This window comes from Polyergus mexicanus, unplaced genomic scaffold (genome assembly GCF_030449975.1).
Source record: "Polyergus mexicanus isolate NDT 795.1 unplaced genomic scaffold, iyPolMexi1.0 SCAF_1, whole genome shotgun sequence".
Taxonomy (NCBI): Eukaryota; Metazoa; Arthropoda; class Insecta; order Hymenoptera; family Formicidae; genus Polyergus; species Polyergus mexicanus.
This window is the reverse complement of record NW_027223321.1, coordinates 9,497,867-9,521,234: the sequence shown is the minus strand read 5'-3', so window position 1 is coordinate 9,521,234 and position 23,368 is coordinate 9,497,867. Positions and strand designations below refer to the sequence as shown.

The window sequence follows — 23,368 nt, the reverse complement described above, 5'->3', positions numbered from 1 at the left end:
TAAATAATAGATACCGAAATCGATGTATCATTTTGTTTGGGCTTCAGTCCCTAATCGAAGGCTCAAAATAAAAAATTTATATAGCCGCAAATTTACTAGAGACTTTTTAATAGATCATTTTTTATTTCATCATATTTTAAATAAATGTTTTCCGTTACACATAATCGTCTTGTGATATTTTATTTTTGCTCATAGATATAATTTTGATTTAAAATTCGTACTTGCGTGAAACGAGAATAAAGTTAAAAATTGATTTTTGTTTATTACATAATATATAGGTAATCTGTCTAACTATTTTGCGCGCGTATATACGATTACGAAAGCGATTAAATATCTACGGGCGCGAAAAATTTACGATGTCCTTTAAGACGGGGAGTTGCACTTTTTATTTCCGTATCTTTTATTTGTCTTCTTCTGCAGGCTGTCTTTGTCGCTTCTGTCACTTACGGCTCGTATAAATCTTGACAAAGTCGTAAAAGAATTCTCACGAAAATAAACGGTACATCTCAGCTGCCGATAGTTTTGCAATTTATTTTCTTGCATTCTTGTATTACGCTACGCACGTCGTGGCAATTGACGCGGTATTAAAAATGTAGTAAAATGTCAAACTTTTCAATATTTGAACCTTTCGTATCGCTAAAAGTATCAAAAATTAATGTGAATATATAATCTTTTAGGAATATTTGTAGCATAAAAGCAACAAATTGTTATACATGATGTTCTTCAATTTTATTTCTAATGACTAATTTTTTGATAAATCTCAAATCAATTCTTTTCAATTTTTTAAGTTATATTAGACCCGACATTTTTATTAAGGCAAATCGAACTCGAAATTCCAATATAATTGATAGATATCTGACAAAAACTTTGTTGCAAAAAACTTAAAATTTCCAGATATACATTTTAATCATTTTTAGTTCTTAAAAAGAAATTTTTCGAGTTTCCATGAAGTAAATTCTTTTTTAAATTAAACTTTTTTAGGTTCTAAGAGAGAATATAGCTTCTCTAAAGAATTTCATCGAAAAGTATTGTCAATCAAATAAATTCCAGTTGCGAAATAAGAAAATTATTAGGAATTTTCATATAACAAAGACGTAAAATTGATATCCTATATTTTGGATTTCTGCTTTTTACGCTTAATGAAACCTCCTTTGAAACATCCAAGAATTTTTTTACAGAGAATTGTTTTGAAAAAAATCAAAACTTTAATTGTAAAAAAGATCTATAAATGAGAATGAAAAACTAACACTTCGCAGAAATAAATCACTCATTAATCTCTATTATCAATACCATCAGGATAAGATTATCCAAAAATTGCGAAAAGTAAAGAACTTTTTTTACAATTGTCCGTTGCATTTCGGTTATGTTTTATTACACGCCTTGGATTAGAAGGCAAGACGAGAAAGGCGAACGCTGGCGAATACCGGTGACAGAAGACCGAATCGGTCATAGCAGATATTCGTTCCCTGGGGTTTGTTAGACCCGGTGTCAGGGTTCCACGGCATTGAAACGAGCTGACATTTCGGACCCACCACCGGAGCAGGAGCGAGAGCGTGTCGTCCCCCTCGGCGCCCACGACGGCCACTATCACCACCACAACCGCACGATCTCGTCGTGTCTCTCCGCCACTGACGCGAAAGAGATGTCACCGGCACTCTCCCCTCGTCTTGCCTCCGACATCCACGTCCGATGTCCAAAACATCCTGTCTCCGAAGATTCAAATGCCTTCCGTCAGCAAATTAACAATCTTCGTAACGTAAGAGAGGATCCGAATAGAATGACCGATGGATAATCGAGATCGAAAACGGGATTACGCTTCATTTAATTATAAATTTCTGATCTTAAATTATTATTGTATGTATATATCTCACATGTATGACTAATTCTTTCGGAAAGCTGCACGAGTTTCTACGCGATGACGCGTATGCTTCCAATCGGAAACTATTGGTAAAAATGTGACCATATTTTTTTACAATAAAAACGCGATAAATATATTTAAAAAAAAAAAATCGTATAAAATAAAAAACAAAATTGTATTTTTTAATTTTACGATATTTTAATTTCGATGATATGTTATGTTTCTTGATATCAATTTTGTACTTTTACTATGCATTCTTATCGGAACATAGAAAAATTCAATTTGGCAATCTTTTCGATTAGATATAAGTTGGCTTTTCGATGATTCCGCGCCGCGCTTGTAAAGTTGGCCGATGTTAAAATCGATCCACAATGAAAAGTCGTTGTCGCGCACAAAGAAAGCACTTGGCGACAAAGCCGGAAACCCGACGAGCGACGGCTGCCTGTCAAGGGACAATCAGCGCCTCACGTGACATCGAGTGTCCGGACTGTTTGACCGGTTTTTTGATTGACGTCAACCGCAAATATCGTGCTGGCTGCTTCTCAACCGTTGCGATATATTTACGACGTATGTCACCCCCGTTATTATTCGTTATGCCTTGTGGAAATCGTTACCACAATGGATCTGCTTTCGTGGCGAGCCAGGCAGGGCACTTGCGAAACATCGAGACACTTCCGTCTTTGATAGATCTCCAAGATATAAAAAGGTTCTTCTAAACGCATAATATAAGCTTTCCCTCAGTCCGAATTAAATTTTAATGACAGATTGTTTGTTTTTAGAATTGACTTTTATGATACGTGAAGAACTCCCTGATAAAATCGAGTTCTTAGTTTGAAAATCAAAATGGTGGTTTAATTCTAAAAAAATATAAAAATTTGAAACAAATGTATTCATTTGAGAGTTATTAACAGAAATTAATTCAATCGTGTAATCATCTAAACGCGGGCATTAAGATGGGATAGAAAATGAAGGACACACGGGCGAGAACTCGTGTTTTATTGGCTCATCATTGACAATGGGATTCTCGACACATTTTTGCACGGTTATAAAGCCGGGCGATATGATACGAGAATAGCATATAAAAGGAACGTAGATATTATCCTTCATCCTTATGCGCGCGGCTCGCACAAAGGCGGACACGCGGCGAGGGCTTAAAACGCGGCGCAAGAGGAAGAAGCCGGCATCGGATCGATGAAATTAGCATGAAGCGTGAAAAGCTCGAGGGTAGCCGATCTCTTAAAGAGGGTGCCGGATAGAGACGTCATAATATTGCTCTCACGTGACATCACCGCGATAGTTGTCCGACGGAAAATCTCTTTTGCCGCGAAACACCAGCACGGTATTTCGAGAGAACCGCGAGCGTTTTGACGATCTATAAAAGAATTATAAAAATTATTTTGTACACAATTATATCTCTTTATTATACATCATTAATATTTTCAGGACATATGTACAATTCTTTATATACGGACAGAAATTTAGTAAAAAGATTTAATTAACTTTATATAATAGTATATCAAAAACAATTTATCTTGTTTAAATTTAATCTTTTTTTAATTCGGAAAAATCCCTCACACTCCATTTTTAACTGCACATTTAAACGGTGTATCTCGTTAAAGTTCATCAATTTTTCTTGCGTAAAATTTAATTTTTACGATATCGCTCGCCGAAGGGAGGTTTTTTTAATCACCGTCGTGAGATATTATACGGATGGCGCGTACCCTATACACGTAATAGTGCGTGTATTATCTTTTAACGTGTAGGGATTTTGCGCGCAGAGAGTGCGGCTGTAATTTTTACGAGTGCTTATTCGCGGTAGTCGCGTATTTCCTGCCACGGCTCGTTCATATGTATGTATGAGACGAGGGTGTTAAGGGTGAAGAGAGCGGAAGGAGAGAACACGAGGGTGCCACGACTTTCTCTTTTCCTCTTCATTCAGACTACTTCCGTTATCCTGGGGATCCGAACGAGCCCGTCGTACACAGCACGGCTTTATTATCGCGAAAACATCCTGGAAATAATAGCCGGACGATTCGACACGCGTAATCAGCAGCACTTCATAAAACTTATTCAAAAGTCAGGGAGCGTATTCGGAGGAGATACAAAAGCAGTTGCAAATGCGTTAGTGTTAAATACCCAAGGAGGGATACAAACCCTTCGCTTTATTCTGGAGAACAAGAAAAAGAAAGGCGAAAAATAATAAAATGTAATATAACTTAGTGAAACCTTTACTTGTATCAAAAGAGTTACGTATATAATAATGCTGATAAAAGATACGTTTAGAAAATAATAATTTTATTATTTTATTATTTCTCACGTATTATCTTTAAAAGTAAAAGATGCTTTTTCACGAGAAATATAATTTTACGCATGCGATTCTTTGTATAACAATATAAATTAAATCACATATTCCCTTCTCGTATTTTCAAATACCAGCACGATGTAATTTTACAAAGAAGAGTATCGTGATGAATTAAAGCCGTGATAATCGGATTTTAACGAGATGGAGACGGACAGCTATGAAATCTATGATCTCTCCGTTGACAGGGCGCGTTATAATCGGGACTTACATTACTCGCATATTATATTTCCGCGCTTCCCGCGTGCGTGTTTGGAATGGGAACCGTGGGGATGCAAGGATACTCCGGCACGTGCTGTCTGGCGACATCCTGCTCGCACAGGAACCGCGCTCGTATAACATATGCACGGGTCGAAAGTGAGCAAAATGCCATAACCTGTCATTAAGCCACCCCTGTGTCGATCGAGAGAATAGAGGTGGACGCGACAACCTCTCGCGCGAGCCTCGAAATCACGGGTTTCGAGTATCCTCGAAGTAATGACAGTATCATACGCGTTACGTGTATCATCTCTCTTTCCCTCTATATTTTGTGGTTAAAATTCTAAATAAGATTTTTACAATCAAAATACTTGTGTTAATTTCTTACAGATACCTATAATCTTTTCCCCCCAAAATAAGAAGAACATTCTTAATAAATTCTGATATAATTAAAGTCTTCATATATTAAGGACTGTAATAAGTTGCGTTATAGTAAATTATAATAAATACAGAAATAAAATATACGGAAACTGTCATGAAGTAAATTTCAAAATTCTCCCTCTCTTCTCTATTGGAATCGATGCCACGACGATCGGGGTACAATGATACGAAAAAAGGCGTGCAATTTCTCGGCGATTATTCTCGCAATTACAATCGTGACCAATTCGGAGATCCGAAAAAGTGCAGTAACAGACGCGCCACGCGGCCCCCGTCCGATACGGGGATTTCTAATATAAATTCTGCACCCTCCGAGCGCAATATAGCGCAACGTTGTCGTATAAAGAGTCACCGTCCCGGATCGCGTGGGAAATTCTGCTGGGATCAGATCGGAGACGAAAAAAAAAAAAAAAAAAAAACTGCGAGAGAGGCGATCGTAGAGGCTGACGTCTCTATTATGCGCGTCTGTGACAGTCGTGCGTTAGCGGAACCCCAGTTAATTCGATCTGATAACTCGAAATATTCATGTCGCACCTTCGCTCGTTGGGGCGAATAACAGATCAAGACTGTATGCCCTCTCGATTACAAATATGACAGCTATGAAGATCGTAATCTCCGATGTCGTCTATTTTTTATTTTATTTGATCTATTACTTCGCGGAAACTTTACGAAAATTGATAAATTTGTTTAATACGCTATACATGTATGTAACGGCTCATATCAAATTGTTGAGCAATTTTCATAAAGTTACCGTAATAAATGAGATGAAATAAAAGGATGGACAACACCGAAGACATTAATACAGTTCGTTTTCCATGGAAAAAAATGCAGGCCGGCGATAATTACAGATATATATAGTCCAAGTTAAAATTTTTAATTAACGATAAAAGAGATGCAATTATTATTATCTCTTAAATCAAAAGTTTGAGACACAGTGGAATAGCATAACGTGCGAACGAGGCGCAAAAGTATCTAAGGCAATTCCCGACGACGGAGACGATTCCACCGGTGTATCGTTATCTCGCGAGCCATTATTCCAGGAGTTATCACAGTCGGTTTGATTTATCGCACGTACCACCAAGAAACTTAGTGCGGTTCTAGCCCCACGTCGTGGATCGTATCCTGGTAGTGTGGAATATTATCGGTACGAAGAGAGAGAGAGAGAGAGAGAGAGAGAGAGAGAGAGAGAGAGAGAGAGAGAGAGAGAGAGAGAGAATAATGAAATGTTGGTCCGAGGTAAGAAATATGAAATGGATAAAAAATTTAATTAGAAATACATGTGATAAAAATTGAGATTATTAGAGCAATTATTTACAATTCTGTTAATATTTTAAATCCATTTTTATTCACATTTTAAATCTTTTTTCTCTAAAACTATTTTTGAGTAAAAAATTATATTTCATTTAAAAACAAATTTATGATCTTTCCCTTTTTTTTGATAAAAAAAATTTATCGATATGTAAATAAGAAAATGTATTTAAATTGATGTTTCAAATAGAATATTAAAGTAATTATAAGATTTTTTAAGCATGCTTTCCTATTTTCAATGATTTTTTTAAAAAATGGTCCACATTTCAGAATTATTTTATATAATAAAAATCTTAATTATGATATATAAAAAAATTGTATATATTTACTATGAAAATTATAATTATTATATAATAAAAATTATGGTATTATTATATAAGAAAAATATGGTATTGCCATTATTATATAATAAAAATTGCGACTATTACACGATAAAAATTACAAGTATTAATTCAGTGTTTTATTTGGTACAAATTATAATAGAATATATGAAGAAAAGACTTACTCGCGCCCTAACACATGTGTTTAGTGCGCTCGCGCGCACACGGGTAGCGAGAGGAAACAAGAGAGATTCAGGGACGAGAGGAGTCGAATGGTCGCGCGCGCGAGCAAGATACAAATTACATTTAAATAGAAGTCGAGAGGAACGCGCGGTATTCGCAATTTAAACAGAAAGAGCCACGGGGAGAGTGAAATACAGATGGGAGAGAAAGAGAAGGAGGCATAGAGGGTGGCGGATAGAGGCGATTTCAAAATACAACGGTGGCGGCGGAAAAAGGACAGAAAGGGTAGAAAGAAGCACCGGAGTAAGAGGCAGAATGGGGGAGAGGGGAGCAGGGTGTCTGATGCCACGTATAATCACAGCTTTTAATCTGGAACGGCCGAGGGTAGCGCTCTCGCCGATATAAGGGACTACCTCGAAGGCGGTGAAGAAGGGGTGGCGGTCACCGCCATCGGTGGCGCTCGTCGTCCAAGAGGGGCACTCGGTATTTAGCAGCGCGCCGGGGGTTCCCTCGGATAGAACGGGGGTGGTGTGGACGCCACGCGTCGCATCGTTATTGCCTGCTCTCGAGCGAGCACTACCAGCAACAACCCTCCCCCAGCTCTTTCGGATTCTTGCGACGATCTACGACCGGCGGACGATGATTACTGAAGCGGACCTGGGGGAAAGAAGGGAGGATGCTCCAGCTTTGCGCAGAGGTTGCCACGTGTCCCATTTTGCTAACGTTTAACGAACCTGCCACGCGTACCGCCGCGTTTTAACGTAAAACTAATAAATGAAGATCGATGTACGGTTTTAAACTATTCTACGATATATCTCGATGATTAAGCGATTCTTTCCGACTTCGACAAATCAATGTTTTTTTTAATAGAACGAGGATATTACAGACTCTATAATTTTGCATGATTTCGCAAACGCTTAGCGAATCGGTTACATGTACCGGTACCGATCGACTGGTCTCGAATTGTCTGCACGAGCTTGAAGATCAATGCGAAACAGAAAATGATCGATCAAATGGCCAGTCATATCTGAGAAGCACGGCGTAAAGAAAAACACGATGATGCAAAAAAGCATGAAGAAGAGAACGACGAAGGAATCTAATGATCTCTCTCTTTGTCTCTTTCTCGCGGGAATATCTAGGTTGTCGGAGATACGGGGATAGGAAAAAAGGCAAGACTTGACGAGGAGGAACACGCACCAGTTTTGAAAAAAAGGAACTCGGCCACGGAGAGAGATCCCAACGTCTGATAGTCGTCGGCCGGGAGGACAATCGAGGCCGGGAAGGCTGAAAGTCGATATTCTTCGGCCGCACATCCATCGACCGTGTACAGTTCACGTATACGAGCATGGTTCACGCGGATCAGCAACGACAACGGCGATGACGATGACCTGATTGGACGGGACAACCGGTGCACGGTGGATGAACTGACGCCGGAACGCGGATAGGGTTGCGAGAGCAGTCAGCGGTTAAAATGACGTTAACCACTTCGACATAGAGAGCTATCCCTCCCTTCTTTCTCTCTCTCTCTCTCTCTCTCTTTCTACCAAAGAGAAATCCGCTTTTTTTATCCGTACATATTTCTTGATCGCCTATCATCGAGAATAGAATATCCTCGATCGATTGTCCTCGATCCAAACAAGTCTTCTAATTATTTATATTATTATTGAATATTATATATATATAGATATATATATAGATATATATAATATAACATATGATAAGACTATTATTTGATTATATCGTAAATAATTTAAAAAATTCTTTCATTTTATGATAAGAAAATAATAAACTCTCAAAAAATTGTATGATCTTCCTTTGTTAATAATTTATACTTAGAAATATTCTGGATATAATAATACCTATGTAAAATAACGAAATGGAAATAAAGTAAAATGATGAGATAAATTTATAACAAGATTTGAAAATATAATATTTTAAATATATTCTGTAAATATATTAAAAATTGATTAAAATAGAAAAATAATGTCAAAGATACAGATTTGGTACAGATTTCTTTCTTTCTCTCTCTTAAATCGATATACTTATATTTTTCAGCAATTAAACGTTACATTTTATCAATATTGATATAAATTATTTATTATCTGCCCATTACTTTATTCATCAGAAAAATCAATGTGTGCTTAAACTATTCTCTTATATACGAAATCAGCTTCAATTCTTGAAGTTTGAGATTTTTTTTGTGATTTTCTTTGGTAAGAATTACATAATCTCATAGTGCAATTAAATGTTCAATGTTCAAAGCATGTTAATCGCTCTTTAATCCAATTTATGTTAACGAAAGAAAGAAAATCGCTCTCATGATATGTCCCAAGATCTAGTTCTTCATCGAATCAATGTCACCATGACGTCACGCGAAGATAGCAGAGACCGGCGAGCCACGCGACTTCGCCGTGACAATGGCTACGTTCTCGATGGACGCGGTAAGTAACCGCAACAATGCCGGGGGAGACAACTCTAGGGGGTGACGGTGGAAGAACCAAAGTAATGGATGGTTCCTGGAACCCGAGGCGAGTGAATTGTTGGCCCCTGCACGTCCGCCTTGGAGACACCCTCGCTTTGCCCCGGCTGCGTAAATCAATGCACCCCTTCGTACACTCGCGCGCGCTACCAACCCCCTCAACCTCCCCCGGGCCTCCTGCCACTCCTTCACTAACACCATCACCAACACCACCGTCGCCGTGGCCAACCTCTCCTCTACATACTCTCCCTTGTTCTCTTTCTCGCGACAGCGGTAACAGCAGCCCCTCCTCTTCTTCGTCTCGGAGAAGGGTGAGTTAGGGGGTGTCGGAGACGTCCGGCTACTGCATTATGTATTTCTCACCGAGCCGCCACTAACTTCCACTCTCTCCCTCTCGGGCACTCCTTCTTCTCCCTTTTACCTCTCTTCCCACAGTCGTTCGCCGTTCTTTCTCGATGCCCACTACCCTTCCGCGTTTCTCCTCTTACCAAGAACGAGAATCCTTCTCGCCGCTGAAGTCTTTTTCTTCCTCGCGCGAACTGACGTTCCTTTTAATCACCCGTCCTGCGTCGGTGTCGGTCGAGCGGGCTGTGCCGTTGCGGAATTAATTTCTTATGCTCGCGATTGGCTCTCCGTAACAAAATAAGATGAATGTGGCAAGAGAATTTATAATAATTCGATTTCTTTCATAAATAGTAAGATATTGGAAAATTCTCTCTCAAATGTTTTTACTTTCTTATCTCATCGAATACTTTTTTCTTTCACTCGTTACGTCTGGGAATGTCGACTAATCGATTTCTTACGCGAGATCATTTCATTCGCAAAATTATTATCACGATATTACGTCACAAACGATACACGCAATCAAATGGGTGCTATTCTTTGAATGGATAGAGACGTCGGACGGAGAGATGGCCACTCGCTTAAACAATCGTCCGATTCGCTTCGACACGCGGGTTACAGGCTGTAAACTCGATTCTCGGGCTGTCCGTCGGCGATGGGTGACTATTAATTACAGAGACAGCGCACGGCCATCGCTCGGGAGAGCCCCGCTCATCTCCTCCCATCACGATTCTGTCGTGGTACCCGTGATTTTCCACCCTTGCGTCGAGGGAATGAGAGCGAGGGCTGGCCGGCTGGCGGCCTGTATATCGCGCGATTTCGCGTTCTAAAAGGGTTGGGCGGTGGTGGCGACGGCGACGGTGCGGCATTGACATCCAACCCTCTCCCCCTCGCCCTCCACCTCTCTCCCCTTTACCTCCCTGCGGGATCGGACTGCCTGGAACCAGCCGGAACGACGGTGCTGGCCACCTCGACAAATGTAATCTCGTCGGGGCAGCGGCGCTCTTCTCGCTTGACAGCGGGTTCTCCGCGGATGACGAATGTTGTCATCGAGACGCACTTTTGCAAAAATGAACGCCAGATAAATTGAATCGCGGATGGCTCCGCAAATTCGCCGTAAGCTCGAGAATTCAAATTGTACGAGAAGCAACAAAAAAGACGCGCTACTAATAAAGTACAAGTATGTTGCCTTTAAATAGAATGATTATTTGATATTCTTCACAATATCAGGAAATACGACTGTCAAAAACTAATTTGACTAACCATGTTTGTTATCATATATCGGTTTTGTCATCGCGACAAGATTATTCTCACGATTTACGTTTTTCAAATTCGTATACCAATAGCACGATTTTCAAAAATTATAAGCGTAAAAAATTCAATTCAATGAATTGCAGCAATCTGATTATAATCAGGCAGTTTAGACGATTTCTTACGTAAGAAAGATGCGCGCGATATAATATAGAGATGCTCGATGGAGGCGAGATGTCAACGTCAACCCTTGGAATGGACACGCATGGTCGTTCTGGTCAACGAATGTAATCTCGTTTCGCAGTGACTCTCTTAGTTGTTTTCTACCAATAAATTTTGTAAGAAAAAACGCCCCTTTGATCTCTCAAAAATATGACTTGCAAATTTATTAAAATTCTAATGACCTCAGCTTCCTCTGTAATATTATATATTATCGATAATTTATCAATCACGGATAATATTATAATAGTATATAATATATGTATATCAAACCTTTCAAAAGTATATAACAAAAATTCCATAAAAAAGTATGAAAAAGGATTCTCAAAAATATAATAATTATTTAAATGATTATAAATAGACAAGCGGAAAGAGAGAAACATTTAACTTTTTTTTTTTTCCCACGGAATCACCAACGATGACTGAAAAAGGATTTACTCCCGAATGACCAATTCATACACGATTCACAGGCAATTCTTCCTCGTCCTCGGATGAGAACCGCTGTCTGCATCCCGGAGCCAGTGGCGCGAGTAAACCAATAACGCATCCGCCACGCCGGGTGCCAGATTCAAATCCGGCAGGGACCGAAACGGTATTCCACGACGAAACGGATAGCGGGAGCTCCGCAGGACATTTCGAATCCGTCTCCGCGTCCTGCGGGCTTTACTGGTTTGTCGAGCCATTGGCTCGATTCGACAATTCCGCGCGCGTTCAACTTTCTCGCGAAAGAGGATAAATGTGATCGGGCGTCTGTTATACACAAAACTGTTGCTCTCGCGTAATTTTACTTGATCTGGTCGTTGAAGTATTTCCTCAAAATGTCGAAAAGGTAGAAAATAATTAAATTAAGTATCGTTGAAGAGATTTCTATGAAAAAGATTTCTTCTTTAATAATAATAAGAAATTTTCATAAAAATCTAATCAACGATACTTAATTTAATTATTCTCTATCTTTGCGATATTTTGAGTTTTATTATTGGATATATAAAGTTAAATAATAACTAGTAACAGGTAAAACATTAAATTAAATTGTGTTTTTCGTTGAAAAGTAGAAAGAATCATCATGTATATAATGCAAGTTAAGGCTGTAATATTTATCAAGATAAGAGATTTTTTTTTTTCATAAATTAACGGATTAATTGTAGTCGTGTTTCTTTAAACGATGAAACGAGATTTTTGGAAATACTCGACAAAAATCGTGTCTATGTAAGAAAAACTTTGTTCATAAGATACATTAATAATTTATATTTTTATAAGAATTATTCGTTGTAATAATCGATAGAACCTAACGCAAACAAAAAGTTTGAAACACACAAAAAGTATATCTTCCGATTTTGTTTAGTCAAATCGAACGAGATATATATATAGTATAAAATTGTTAGAGCAAGATGAAGAAATCCGCAACAGGGCAAGCCTCGTTCCGACATTTACGCAAAAGAAGCGGAATAAAAAGAAAGAGAGAGAGAGAGAGAGAAAGAGAGAGCCGACAAAAGAGACAAGAGCTCGAGATATTCCACCCATTCCACAAGGTGTACGAAGCGTATCCAATTTGATGGCATTACAATAACGGGGGTAATGTCTGAGAATAATGAAATTTTCCCCAATCACCACGGCTCGCCTGGAATACGTTCCTTCGTTCCGTTCCTACCTTCTCTCACTCTTCCTCTTTTCTTTTTCCCTGCGAACTGAGGTCTTCTATCGTCTATCACACGCATACATGGCGGTACATGGACGGACACGCACAAAGTAATCCGAGAAAATGAGTAGAAACGTTTTCGAATCAATCCCGTTCGCGAATTATCTTGCTCCCAGAGAAAAATTGAAGAATTTTCAAATACTTTGGTTTAAGAAAGAAATTCTGTTCAAAAGTTTTCCAACGTGGTGATAGATGTCACATTTGTGAAAATTCTATGCACTTGCGCAATATTTTACGATATATTCCATAGTAAAATAAAAATTTAAAAATAACATTTTTTTTTTTTTTTTAATCCTTCTGTATAGCTTTAGAAGAACTTCTTTATAGCAAACAATGTAATATATATATTTATATATATATGCAGGGTGTCCGACATGTAAGTAGCCAAACGAAAAGTGGATATAGATCGGGTCAACCTGAAGCGAAAAGTCCTATACCATTTTGTTAAATTCGCAATAATTATTATGTTATTAATTAAAATGTCTCAGTCAATGAGCGCGTGGGAAGCGGTAGGCCGGAATCGATAGAAATGTAAAATGGCTTACTTGTTTATGTCTCTTAGCGTTGGAAGTATCAGCTGAGCGAGAGAGGCCGAGTCACGCGGCGAGCGACACCGCGCCGAAAAATAATTCGCTCATTGGCTGAGACATTTTAATTAATAACATAATAATTATTGCGAATTTAGCAAAATGGTATAGGACTTTTCGCTTCAGGTTGACCCGATCTATCTCCACTTTTCGTTTGGCTACTTACATGTCAGACACCCTGTATATATTGTTTTTCTCAAAGACACAACATTTATCCATCAAGACAAATGAATCTTTTGAAAATTATTATAAATTAGCACAGAACTAATTTTGTAACCGTACCATTCAGACAAAATATATTCTTTAAATTTTATCCAACGATATTTCGATATACCAATTTTGTTGATATATGTGATGTTAATCTATTTTCGGAAAGAAACGATGTAATATCTGAAGACTTCACCGAATGTGAGACTGAAATTCCTTTTGGCCGTTCGATCGCTTCGCGTTTTAGCGCTCGAATCCGTTCGACGCTTCGTTTCGTCCCGGCGCAATAATTCTCGAGCGAACTGTACGTAATGGAATATTACACGGACCATTAAAGAAACGTTAATCTTGCCCACAACAAGTTCAGAAGCGCTCGCAAGATCCTCAAACGCGGCCGGGATTACGCGCCGACTTTGATCCTCCAACGCCCCGGAGGCGCGCTCCGCGAAGTCCGCAAGCTCTCCCGTAATTTGTTAAAACGCGAATTCTGTAACATCGTTGTTTATGTCGGCGCCTCGTTACCGCTTAAAATGCTTAAAAGTCACGCCTTTGACAACTCGCTGTAACATACTTGTTCAACAACTTTTTCGCGTTGTTTCTTTAGGGCGTTGAGCGTGTTTTCCACCATTTTTTTCATTTAATTCTCTTTTCGCCAACAATATCTAATCACATATCTAATCATATCTAATATCTAATTATATATCTAATATCATATACCTAAATAGCCGAAAAATTGCGATTCTGAAATAAATCGAATGAATTATGTTGAATACGAAATGTATCATTTTAAAGTATCATTTGGGTAGAAACGTTTGTCAGGATTACGAGAACAAATAATTAAGAATGATGTAAATTTACGTTAGAAAAAGTAAAAATTCTTAAAAGTCTAAGATTTAAATGTATAAATAACTCATTTATTTTTCTCATTGCTATGCTATTTTGATAACGGCTCACGAAGGAGAAAAATCTACTTTCTCGCAGCAATTAAAAGCTATCATAATTTTTGCAAATTCAAACGAATCATTTCAGTCTATTTTCCTAGACGCGGATGCGTGACGACGAAAGAAGAGAGATCTGAACAAAAAACGGCGAAGATGAACTCTCGTCGGCTTTCTTTCACGGCGAGCCTTTGACATTTTTTTTCTCACGTCGATAAGAATGCTTCTACCGTCATCCTTCTCCTTCTCCAACCTCGCTACGACTTTCACCCGTGGCCTCTTCATGAGGGTAGCTCGCGTGCATCTCGGCGTTGTTACGAAGACGCGAGGGAGCGAGCCAGCCTAGCAAAGGGAAGACGAATAGAATGAAGGAGTCGCGACGCAAATAGAAACAAGGAAGAACGGCGTAGGGCAATGTGGGGGAGGGGGAGGGTAAAATTTAGCGACCCTCTTTCGCTTTTTACCCTAAGCGAGTCGAGAGCCCCTTAGCCACCGTTTATTGGACGCATGCAAATATCCATGGCAACGGCGGTATACGGGGAGGAACCAACCCCGTCGTCGTGAACACCGAACGTATCGCGGGGTTGAAGGGGACGGGGGGAGGGTCCCTCTCTCCACAGATCGGAAAAGAAGGAAAATGAAAAAAAGGAAGACGTCAGAGAATTTTCTTTTGATCTGTGCGTCGACCATCCTCGAGCAATTTCTTAATTAATTCTATAAGGATTGATATTACGTTCCTTTTCCATGGATGCTTCTCGGTGTTTAACATATGTGTTCTACTAATCATTATATATATTTCAAATTCAATTTTGCACTCCCGACGAATTCTGTATTTATTCATTGTTGATAAAGATATCAGGAAAATTTCCTTTCTCCGAATATCTTTTGAATTATAAAAAATAATCGTGTCTTTACGATTTAAATTCTAGAGGTGCGAATAGGAAATTATTTTCTTCGCTCTTTGTCTTTTCCTTTACCTTTCATCATTCTCCTGACAAAAATTGGCAACTCTATACTTGCGAAGCAATACATAAAAAAGAAAAAAAAAAAAATTGCATTTAATGTTAATATGTAATAGTGACACTTTTTAACGATAGATCAGAATCTCTATCGGTATGTCGCGATTGCGAGATGGAAAGAATGTTTGGGGAAACAGGGGACTCGTCGGGGCGGAACCGGTTAACGCCAAATCGTCCGTCATCCGTTTGCGCGATTAACCGCCTCGTGTTAACAACATCAGCCGCGCGCCGCGACGAGGGGGTGAAGTTTGCACACGTCGCCCGAGAGTCCATCAGCTCGCATAAACATCCTCTGTACAACCGGTCGCCACCCCACGGAAAACTGATTTCCATCCCTCACCTCCGTCCCCCTTCTCGTCCTGCGTACGACTCGCGCTATCTATGTAAATGCGGTCCTGTTTTGTGTGAGTAGAGACAAAGCCCCCGTTGACAATACGCCTGCGCGCTTACAACTTCCACCCGCCCGCCGAAAGTCAGGCTCCATTACGGCTGTTTTGCGACGCGCTTTGTATTGTCGCCGCCGCCGCGACACCGATTCTTCCGCGGAAACCTTTTGTCAAGCTGTTGTAATCGGTCACAGCGAGCTTTAACTAAATTAACCGAGATTTTTCATGAAGCGCGAATCTTCATTATTTGATCTGTATTTTCACTGTTTCTTAAAAAGAATAACACAGTTTTCATTAAATGTGCGATGTATTTTACGATCTAGCAGATTTTTTTGCTACAACATCCCTTTGTAACAGATTAATAAAATTACGAAACTTTGAATGATGTAGAATAATTTTAAGTAATCGAATTTTCACCATAGATAATTCCATTATATATTCGCGTTGATGAAAATGTACCTTTTTTATAGATAAGAAAAATTACCTATGTCTATTTACTCTCTCTCAATTATTATTATATTGATTATAGATGAATTTGTTTATTGTGTCAAAAATATTTTTAATTATTTTAATTCGTTATCTACTTTTATCCAGTGGTCATAATAATGATAGTGACACAGCCACTATAATGAAGATAATATATTCTTCAATCTTCTGTTTAATATAAGTGAAGGTAAGAAAAATCTTTCAACATATTGTAGGTCGTACTTACGCTCGGGATGTTGTCGTTCGTGCACACGCCTTCCTGCAGCAAGCGATCTCGGATCTCCCACGCAAAGATCGACGGGCACTCGCTTTTGTAGAGAGAGATCTTGTTGACGACCTCCGCCGTCGCCACACGCGGTTTGCTGCCGCCAATGGCTCTGGGCCTTATAGATCCGGTCTCATAGTACCTACAACAATAATAATTTGCGGTACAATACGGTAGGAATACAAGAATAAAAATCTTTCAAGTCAGCATTGGTAATAGGACATTACACTAAGCATATCGTCCGCCATATTACGGTTTAAATTTGGACCGAACTGCATAATGCGGGGGCAAAGCCGTTATTGAACAATATACCTTGATTGCGCCTTTTATGACGCAATGGCTGTGTGTAACATAAAAGTGTTTGAATAACCTATTTATATTCTCCTCTTAACCAGTTTGAATTCCATTATAACTTTACGATGTTCTTTTACCTTTTAAAATTTGCAAAAGTTACATATTCTAATGTAAAACGATCAATATACAATCACATATTTTTTTTTTATCAAACTGTGAAATAAATTTTTAGAGTATGATACAATTTAATTGAATTGAAATTGAATTGATAAGTATGTAATGATTTGATCCACAAGGATTGCGTGTAATATGTCCAGGGCATCTACTCCAATCTTCTAAAAAAGTTCCCTGATTTTTCAGGTATTTTTGTTTAAAATTCCAGGTAAGGAGAATGTTTTGAAGATTTTTTGGTGCAATCTTTTAAAATAAATTTTTTTATTGCATCCATTTTTCTAATGCTTTTCACTCATACAGAGGAAAAACATGGACCTAAGTTTCAAATTCGCAAATGTAATAAAAAAGCTGAATAGCTTTCGTAAGATAAATATTTTTCACTTGCATAACATTTTCATTTTTTTTTTATCAGTAAAAATTACAATAAAAAGAATATGTATTGCATGATTCAATATTTTTTTAAGACATTGAATATATAAACAAAGATTAGATAAATATTTATATTATATTTTAATAATTCATAACTTGGCTTATCGGCGGATTGCCGATTAAATACTTATAATATAAAAATATTATCAGAGAAAAATTTTTAAGAAGTTCCCTGACTCCAAATAAAATTCTATGAGAATTTTCTGATTTTTCTCTAGATATAAAAGAAATAAATTTCAGATTTTCCATATTTTTCGAAGGAGTAGACACCGTCATGTAAAAGCGAAATAAGCAGTATTGCAACCAACCTGCCCAGGATCTTCGAGACGCAGCCGTTGCTGACCTGCAGTATCCTGGAGATATCGCAAGGTCGCGCGCCCGAATGTGCGAGCTCGACGATCTTTTGCCGCGTCGAATCCGGAAGTGGCCGACCGCCGACGAAGACACCACCCAGCTGGTTCACCCCGCTGTGTCCTGCGAACGATGAAAGTCGCATATATACTCGGTGCTCGTTTACTTTTAAACCAGTCATTTTTGTTTTTTTTTTTCTTTTTCTTTAGAACTAGATACACCAACAGATCAAGCGGTAAAAAATTATGCCGACAAAGAAATCATATTTCTCTGAATTATTCTCTCCTCTCGATACCCTCCCGCGTTGAACTGTTCGCATAAGGGGTGTGAATAGTTCAAATGCTCCACCGCCTCCGGTGACTTTTTCGCGTTTCGACGAACAATACCGCTGTCGCCGTAGATCATGTATTTTCTCTCCTCCCGTTCAGAAGCTCAAACCCGAGAGGAGAGAGGACTACGGCGGGTCTTTCTTTCTTTCTTTTTTTCTTTCTTTTCGCGCTCGACGAAAGGGGGCGACGGAGTGGCGGAGGACGAGCGCAGGGGGTTGGTCGCGAGCGTCGTAATGTCAGCGAATCCCATCGTAGATAATCTTCGACTCATTGTGCCAGTGACAAGGCAGGCACACACGCCGCCGTCTTGGGACACTCGAGAGAAACGCCAGGAAGGAGAGAGTGAGAAAAAGAAGCGTTCCCTCGTGCAGATATTTTATATTCCCGTCACCGCCGCGCGCAAAAGCTGCATCCGAAGGTGACACCTAGAGTGGAGTGCCACGCCCTAATTTTTCTGGAGTAGAGAGATCCTATCGTTTTCAAAAGATAAGTAAAATTTACGAATAAGATAAGAAAAAATAAGTACCATTATAGAGCACAGATAACAGATATTTCCCCTTTCTAATAATGTACAAAGAATGTATAAAAAAGATTTATCTTGAATCTAGTAAAAGGATTCCTTGATAATATCCTTGTCTGCGTATAATGAATATGTCAATAGAATCATATTAATTATCCGTTATTATATGTATAAAGTTATCAGAAATATGATTAGTTTCATATGGTCATAAGAAATAATTAAAAAAATTAAAATTCTGATATTTTCCAACATGTAACATTATAATATTTCTAAAAAATATATTTTCCTCTAAGTTAATACTAATTAAAGAATGTAAAAATAATTTTCCATAAATGAGGGTATGAGATTATCCAAGAGTTTTTAATTCATTTATAGATTACGCTAATGTAATAAAATTACGCAAATAGTTACTCATTAAAAATTATGACATTTTGCACTGCAAAGAATTATATTTCTTTATCTCATATAGATATTAAAAAATATGATAAAAAATTGTTATATCCTTTAAATATATTAATTCTTTAAACTTATCTGATAAATCTAACAGATATAGCAATACGAAAAAAATTGAATCCTTAGCTTGTATCGAAACATCTTTGGAAATCATCACCAAACAGAATGTAATATGTGAATGCAGATATATATGTACGCATTGCTTCCATACACAACTATCGCTTATGAGGTCCGTTAGGAAAAAAGAAACGTTGGTTGTCAAAAATATCCTGTTGACGCTAATTCGGCGCGTCGCATCGCGTCGACTGGCATACACCCGGAGGGTTATAAGAGAGATTTACGAGTGTGCGCGATCGACGCAAAGGGGGCTCACGGTCGATTGACTTTCGAAAATGGGCCTGGCACGAGAATCGCGAGCCATTTCTCGCGTGTACGTCCCATCGTGAATGGGTCTCCCTCGCTGTCGTAAGAGAGAAAAAGAGAGAGAGAAAGAGAGAGGCTATCCAACATATGTGTACACATATAGGTGTAAATAACTACCGCGTCATAATTCACAAATTAATGTTTTCTATGTTTTAATAAGAGTCGTCACTTGTGTCTTTATAAAAATCTATAAAAAAGAGGCATATATAAGAGATACGCATGCGGAAGCAAAGGAAACAGTAATTCTCGTCCGGATAAAAATTTACCGATAATACCGCGATGGGATTCGCAAATCGGCGGACAGAAAGCGAAGTAGTAAATTAAAGAAACAAATGGAGTCTGTGAAAAGAAGGGCGAATGCGAGCAAATTGTTAAACGAGCTTCGAATGCCGGTTCTTAACGAGCGATAATAACTCGCGCAAATAACTGGCGCGTCTTTAGAGAGGGCTAGTTTCTCTCTCTCTCTCTCTCTCTCTTTCTTTCTCCCCTTTGCATCGCTCGCCTGGCCATTGTGTTCGAGCACGAGAGAGCATCGGGGAATTATAGTTAGCTCCTCTCGTCGTGAACCCAACGCGGATTCTGGGGATATGTACGTTTGTATTATCGGTACAACACAACGCAAGGGGGTGCGCGATACTGCGCCTTTAAGGCAGCCGGTATTAACCGCGCGCGCGACCAAGGGGTGCGCTCGAGTGGGCATTCGGACCCAGAGGACGTGTTTTGATATTGTAACGTTTGTATTAAATATCAAGCCGGAAAGGGTGTCGCCGCCTGCCCGAGCCTCGGCGCCGTTTATTAGGACTTCATTAGTCGTCCCTTGATCCCTTCTCGCTTTCTCGCCCCAACACCCTTTCCCATATCATGATGCATCATCGAACACGCGCGGAATTTTTCCGAATGTCCATCACCGTTTCTTTGTGGATCTTTAAAAAATTATTGTTATCACGTATATAACTCTTTCTGATGTTTTATATTATTATTTTTCATATTATTATTATCGGCATTCATACGCAATAATAAAAATTGTCAGAGATATTAAGAAAATAAATAAGATATACCTTAGGATAGATTTTTTTTAAAAACAATGATTTTCATAAATCAAATTTTTGCTCGGTGTAATTAAAATATCAAATTAGAGAGATTCTTTTACAAACAGAAAAGACGAAAAAATTAGCCTGTGTATAAAACACGTATTGCTAACAAACGCAGCACAGATATGCCGTGCGATAAAGGGGGAAAGGTTTTTAACTCATTATAATATATAATATGCTGTTTCTTAGAAGATAGTTTCTCATCTACCAACGTAATAATAACGTATTTCCAATAGTTACCCAAGACAAACTTTCTTATCCCGCGTTAGCGCAACTGGCTGTGATAAAACGTTGTACAAATGCATATTATGAAAAAAATGTTTTTTCTTTACATTATATGCAAAGAAAATAAATGAAAATAGATAAAAGATAAAAGAAAAGAAAAAGATAAAATGATATCAAGTTCCACATGTACGATATATAATTTTTTATGTATGACATATGAATGCACATATGTTATTGTCATATATGAAAGGAGATGCGCGGATCTTGGCAATATTTTAATATTTGGCTCTACTATTTATATAATTTCTAATTAGTTCTATTAATCTCTCCCCGTCTCTCTTTCAATTTATTTCTGTTACTTTAATTCTGTTTACTTTACGCTGTATATCAACAAAAAGTAGAAAATTTCGGAGAGTCTAATGGCAAGTGATCAGCGAACGCTAATCGAGGATCGACAAGGATCGGCAAAGTGTTTTCGGATGTGCGTAGACAGTTTGATACTTTTGGCAGCGAGGGAAGAACCGTGAAAAAAAAAAAAAATGGGAAGCTCGTTTACAAACGGGCAACAGAGCCTCGCTGACGCGACGGCTCAGACAGCACATTCATCATCCGTCCGACTTCTTCCTCCCCGTCCGATTATATATCCGCCTCTCGTTTTCCTCCTTGTTCTCCGGGGTGGTCCTCCTCTCGCCGTCGTGACGTAATCAATTACGACGAGCAGCAGCGGCTCGCCGGAGGTTGTCGGCTTCCTCTACACGAGGCTTACTCCGCGCATCCCGATTTCTCATATTACGATAAAGTATTGTGTTTTGATACATTTTTCATTCTCTCAGATGGATCATTACGCTTTATTCTCTCTGCATCTCATAAACGCTATAATTGTTTCCATTTTTATATAGTATCCTTTTTATTTTAAAATCCTTGAAGAATATATCGTATAGAAAAATTTTACATATGTAAAACATTTTTCAAGAATTTTAAAAGAAAGAATATATATTTTATTATTAAAATTATAAGAATGAAAAATATATGCAAAATTGATTAAGATTTTGAATATGATTAAGTCTCATAAAAATAGAAAATTCATTTTACTGCATACATATGTAGAAATAATTTTATTAGTTTGGAGATGGCAAAACCTTCACTATTTCTATATGAGTGTTCAATCAAATACAGAATACTTGAGATATATAGCGCAACAATTCAAGAGTAAAATTTGAATTTCCCATCCATTTAGCGAAACGATTTGTATATCGATGACACGGATCGATCGAATTTTGTTTGACGTGAAAAGCCCCATTCGATGGTCTGAAAGCTCCTCTATCGTAGTCATTGTCGCGGGTCATTGTGCATCCCTGTATCGAGTTGCGCAGAAGTTGCGGACTTGAGAACAAGAACGGCAATCTCTATCGTGAGGTATACGTGTATTCGTAACGGCGCTCTGCTAAAGTGCCATGACAAACGTTTACGGAGACGGCAGTTAAAATCGGGTCACCTAGAGCGATGTCGGTGATGCCCGCCGCCGCGGGCATCTCAATCATCCACCGCGAAGATGCGTTTCCGGCGAATGAATGAACGGAGGAGAGCACGGGACACCCTTCGAACCCATTTGAGGCTCCTCAACTTCGGGGTAGATAGGTGCCGAGGGATGCCCACTTGGGCTCGAGTGGCATGATGTTTCGCCACAGTAATCGCTCAAGAGGATGAAGAAGAGACGGAATATCTGACCGATCATGCCGAAGTGTCATTTCACGCCGATTCGAAGGAATGCTTGTAAAAACTATCAATCGCAATCCTTGGAATCGTGTAAATTTAATCCTCTTTCTTATAAAAAATTAGATTAATAAGAATATCAGAAAATATCTCATTGTTATTTTTTTAATCGGTATTCAGCGATTATTTAATGATATGTATTTTTCCCGTTTTTAATATCTCTCTCTCTCTCTCTCTCTCTCTCTCTCTCTCTCTCTCTCTCTTGTTTCTTTTCTTTAAAATTAATTCTTTATAATTAAATATAAACGATAATTTGTAAAGGTAAAAATTTTTTTTAATGTTTTCTCATTGTAATTCAGAATATTACTTCTGACCCTTAACTGTTATTTGATCTCCATTCTTCGATTCAAAATGTAGAAGAAAGTTTCCAATCGTTCTATAGATATACTCACAAACATATCGAGAAAATAAGTGTAAAGAATATATAGGGACGCACGATGAAGTCCTCTGTGGATTTTACGGTGTCAATGATACGGTCTCGAACTAATTTATGGAATCTCGTCGATACAGGGCTTTCTCCGTGGAGCATCAACGAGTCGACCTGGAGTTGACTACTCGCGTTTTCACCGTAAAGCTTCCAGCACAATGCGGAAAGTCGTGTGCATCATCGTAGACGACAGTAGTCTATTTTGTCGGTGAAATCGTTCGACGATATAGAAGAATCTCCCCCTCGCACCGATTTTCCCTCCACCCCCTCCGCTCGTCTCTCGCTCGTATCTCGCCGCCGTATTGAGACGCCATGGACGACATGACGAGGGTCAATCTAT

The 23,368-nt window shown here is 38.6% G+C and overlaps 1 protein-coding gene across 4 annotated transcripts in view; it reads right to left on the bottom strand.

Annotated features, from left to right (window-relative positions):
- Nucleotides 1–23,368, bottom strand: part of LOC138934060 (paired box protein Pax-6) — a 92,315-nt gene that overhangs the window by 39,106 nt on the left and 29,841 nt on the right. For all 4 annotated transcript variants that reach the window (XR_011447087.1, XM_070297464.1, XM_070297473.1 and 1 more), the window contains 2 exons: nucleotides 17,745–17,910; nucleotides 16,501–16,681 (listed from right to left, as the gene is read on the bottom strand). Coding sequence is in view for 3 of the 4 variants with exons in the window: in XM_070297464.1 (XP_070153565.1) it covers nucleotides 16,501–16,681; nucleotides 17,745–17,910 (347 nt within the window). In the remaining variant the exon portion in view is untranslated. The remainder of the gene's footprint in view (nucleotides 1–16,500; nucleotides 16,682–17,744; nucleotides 17,911–23,368) is intronic.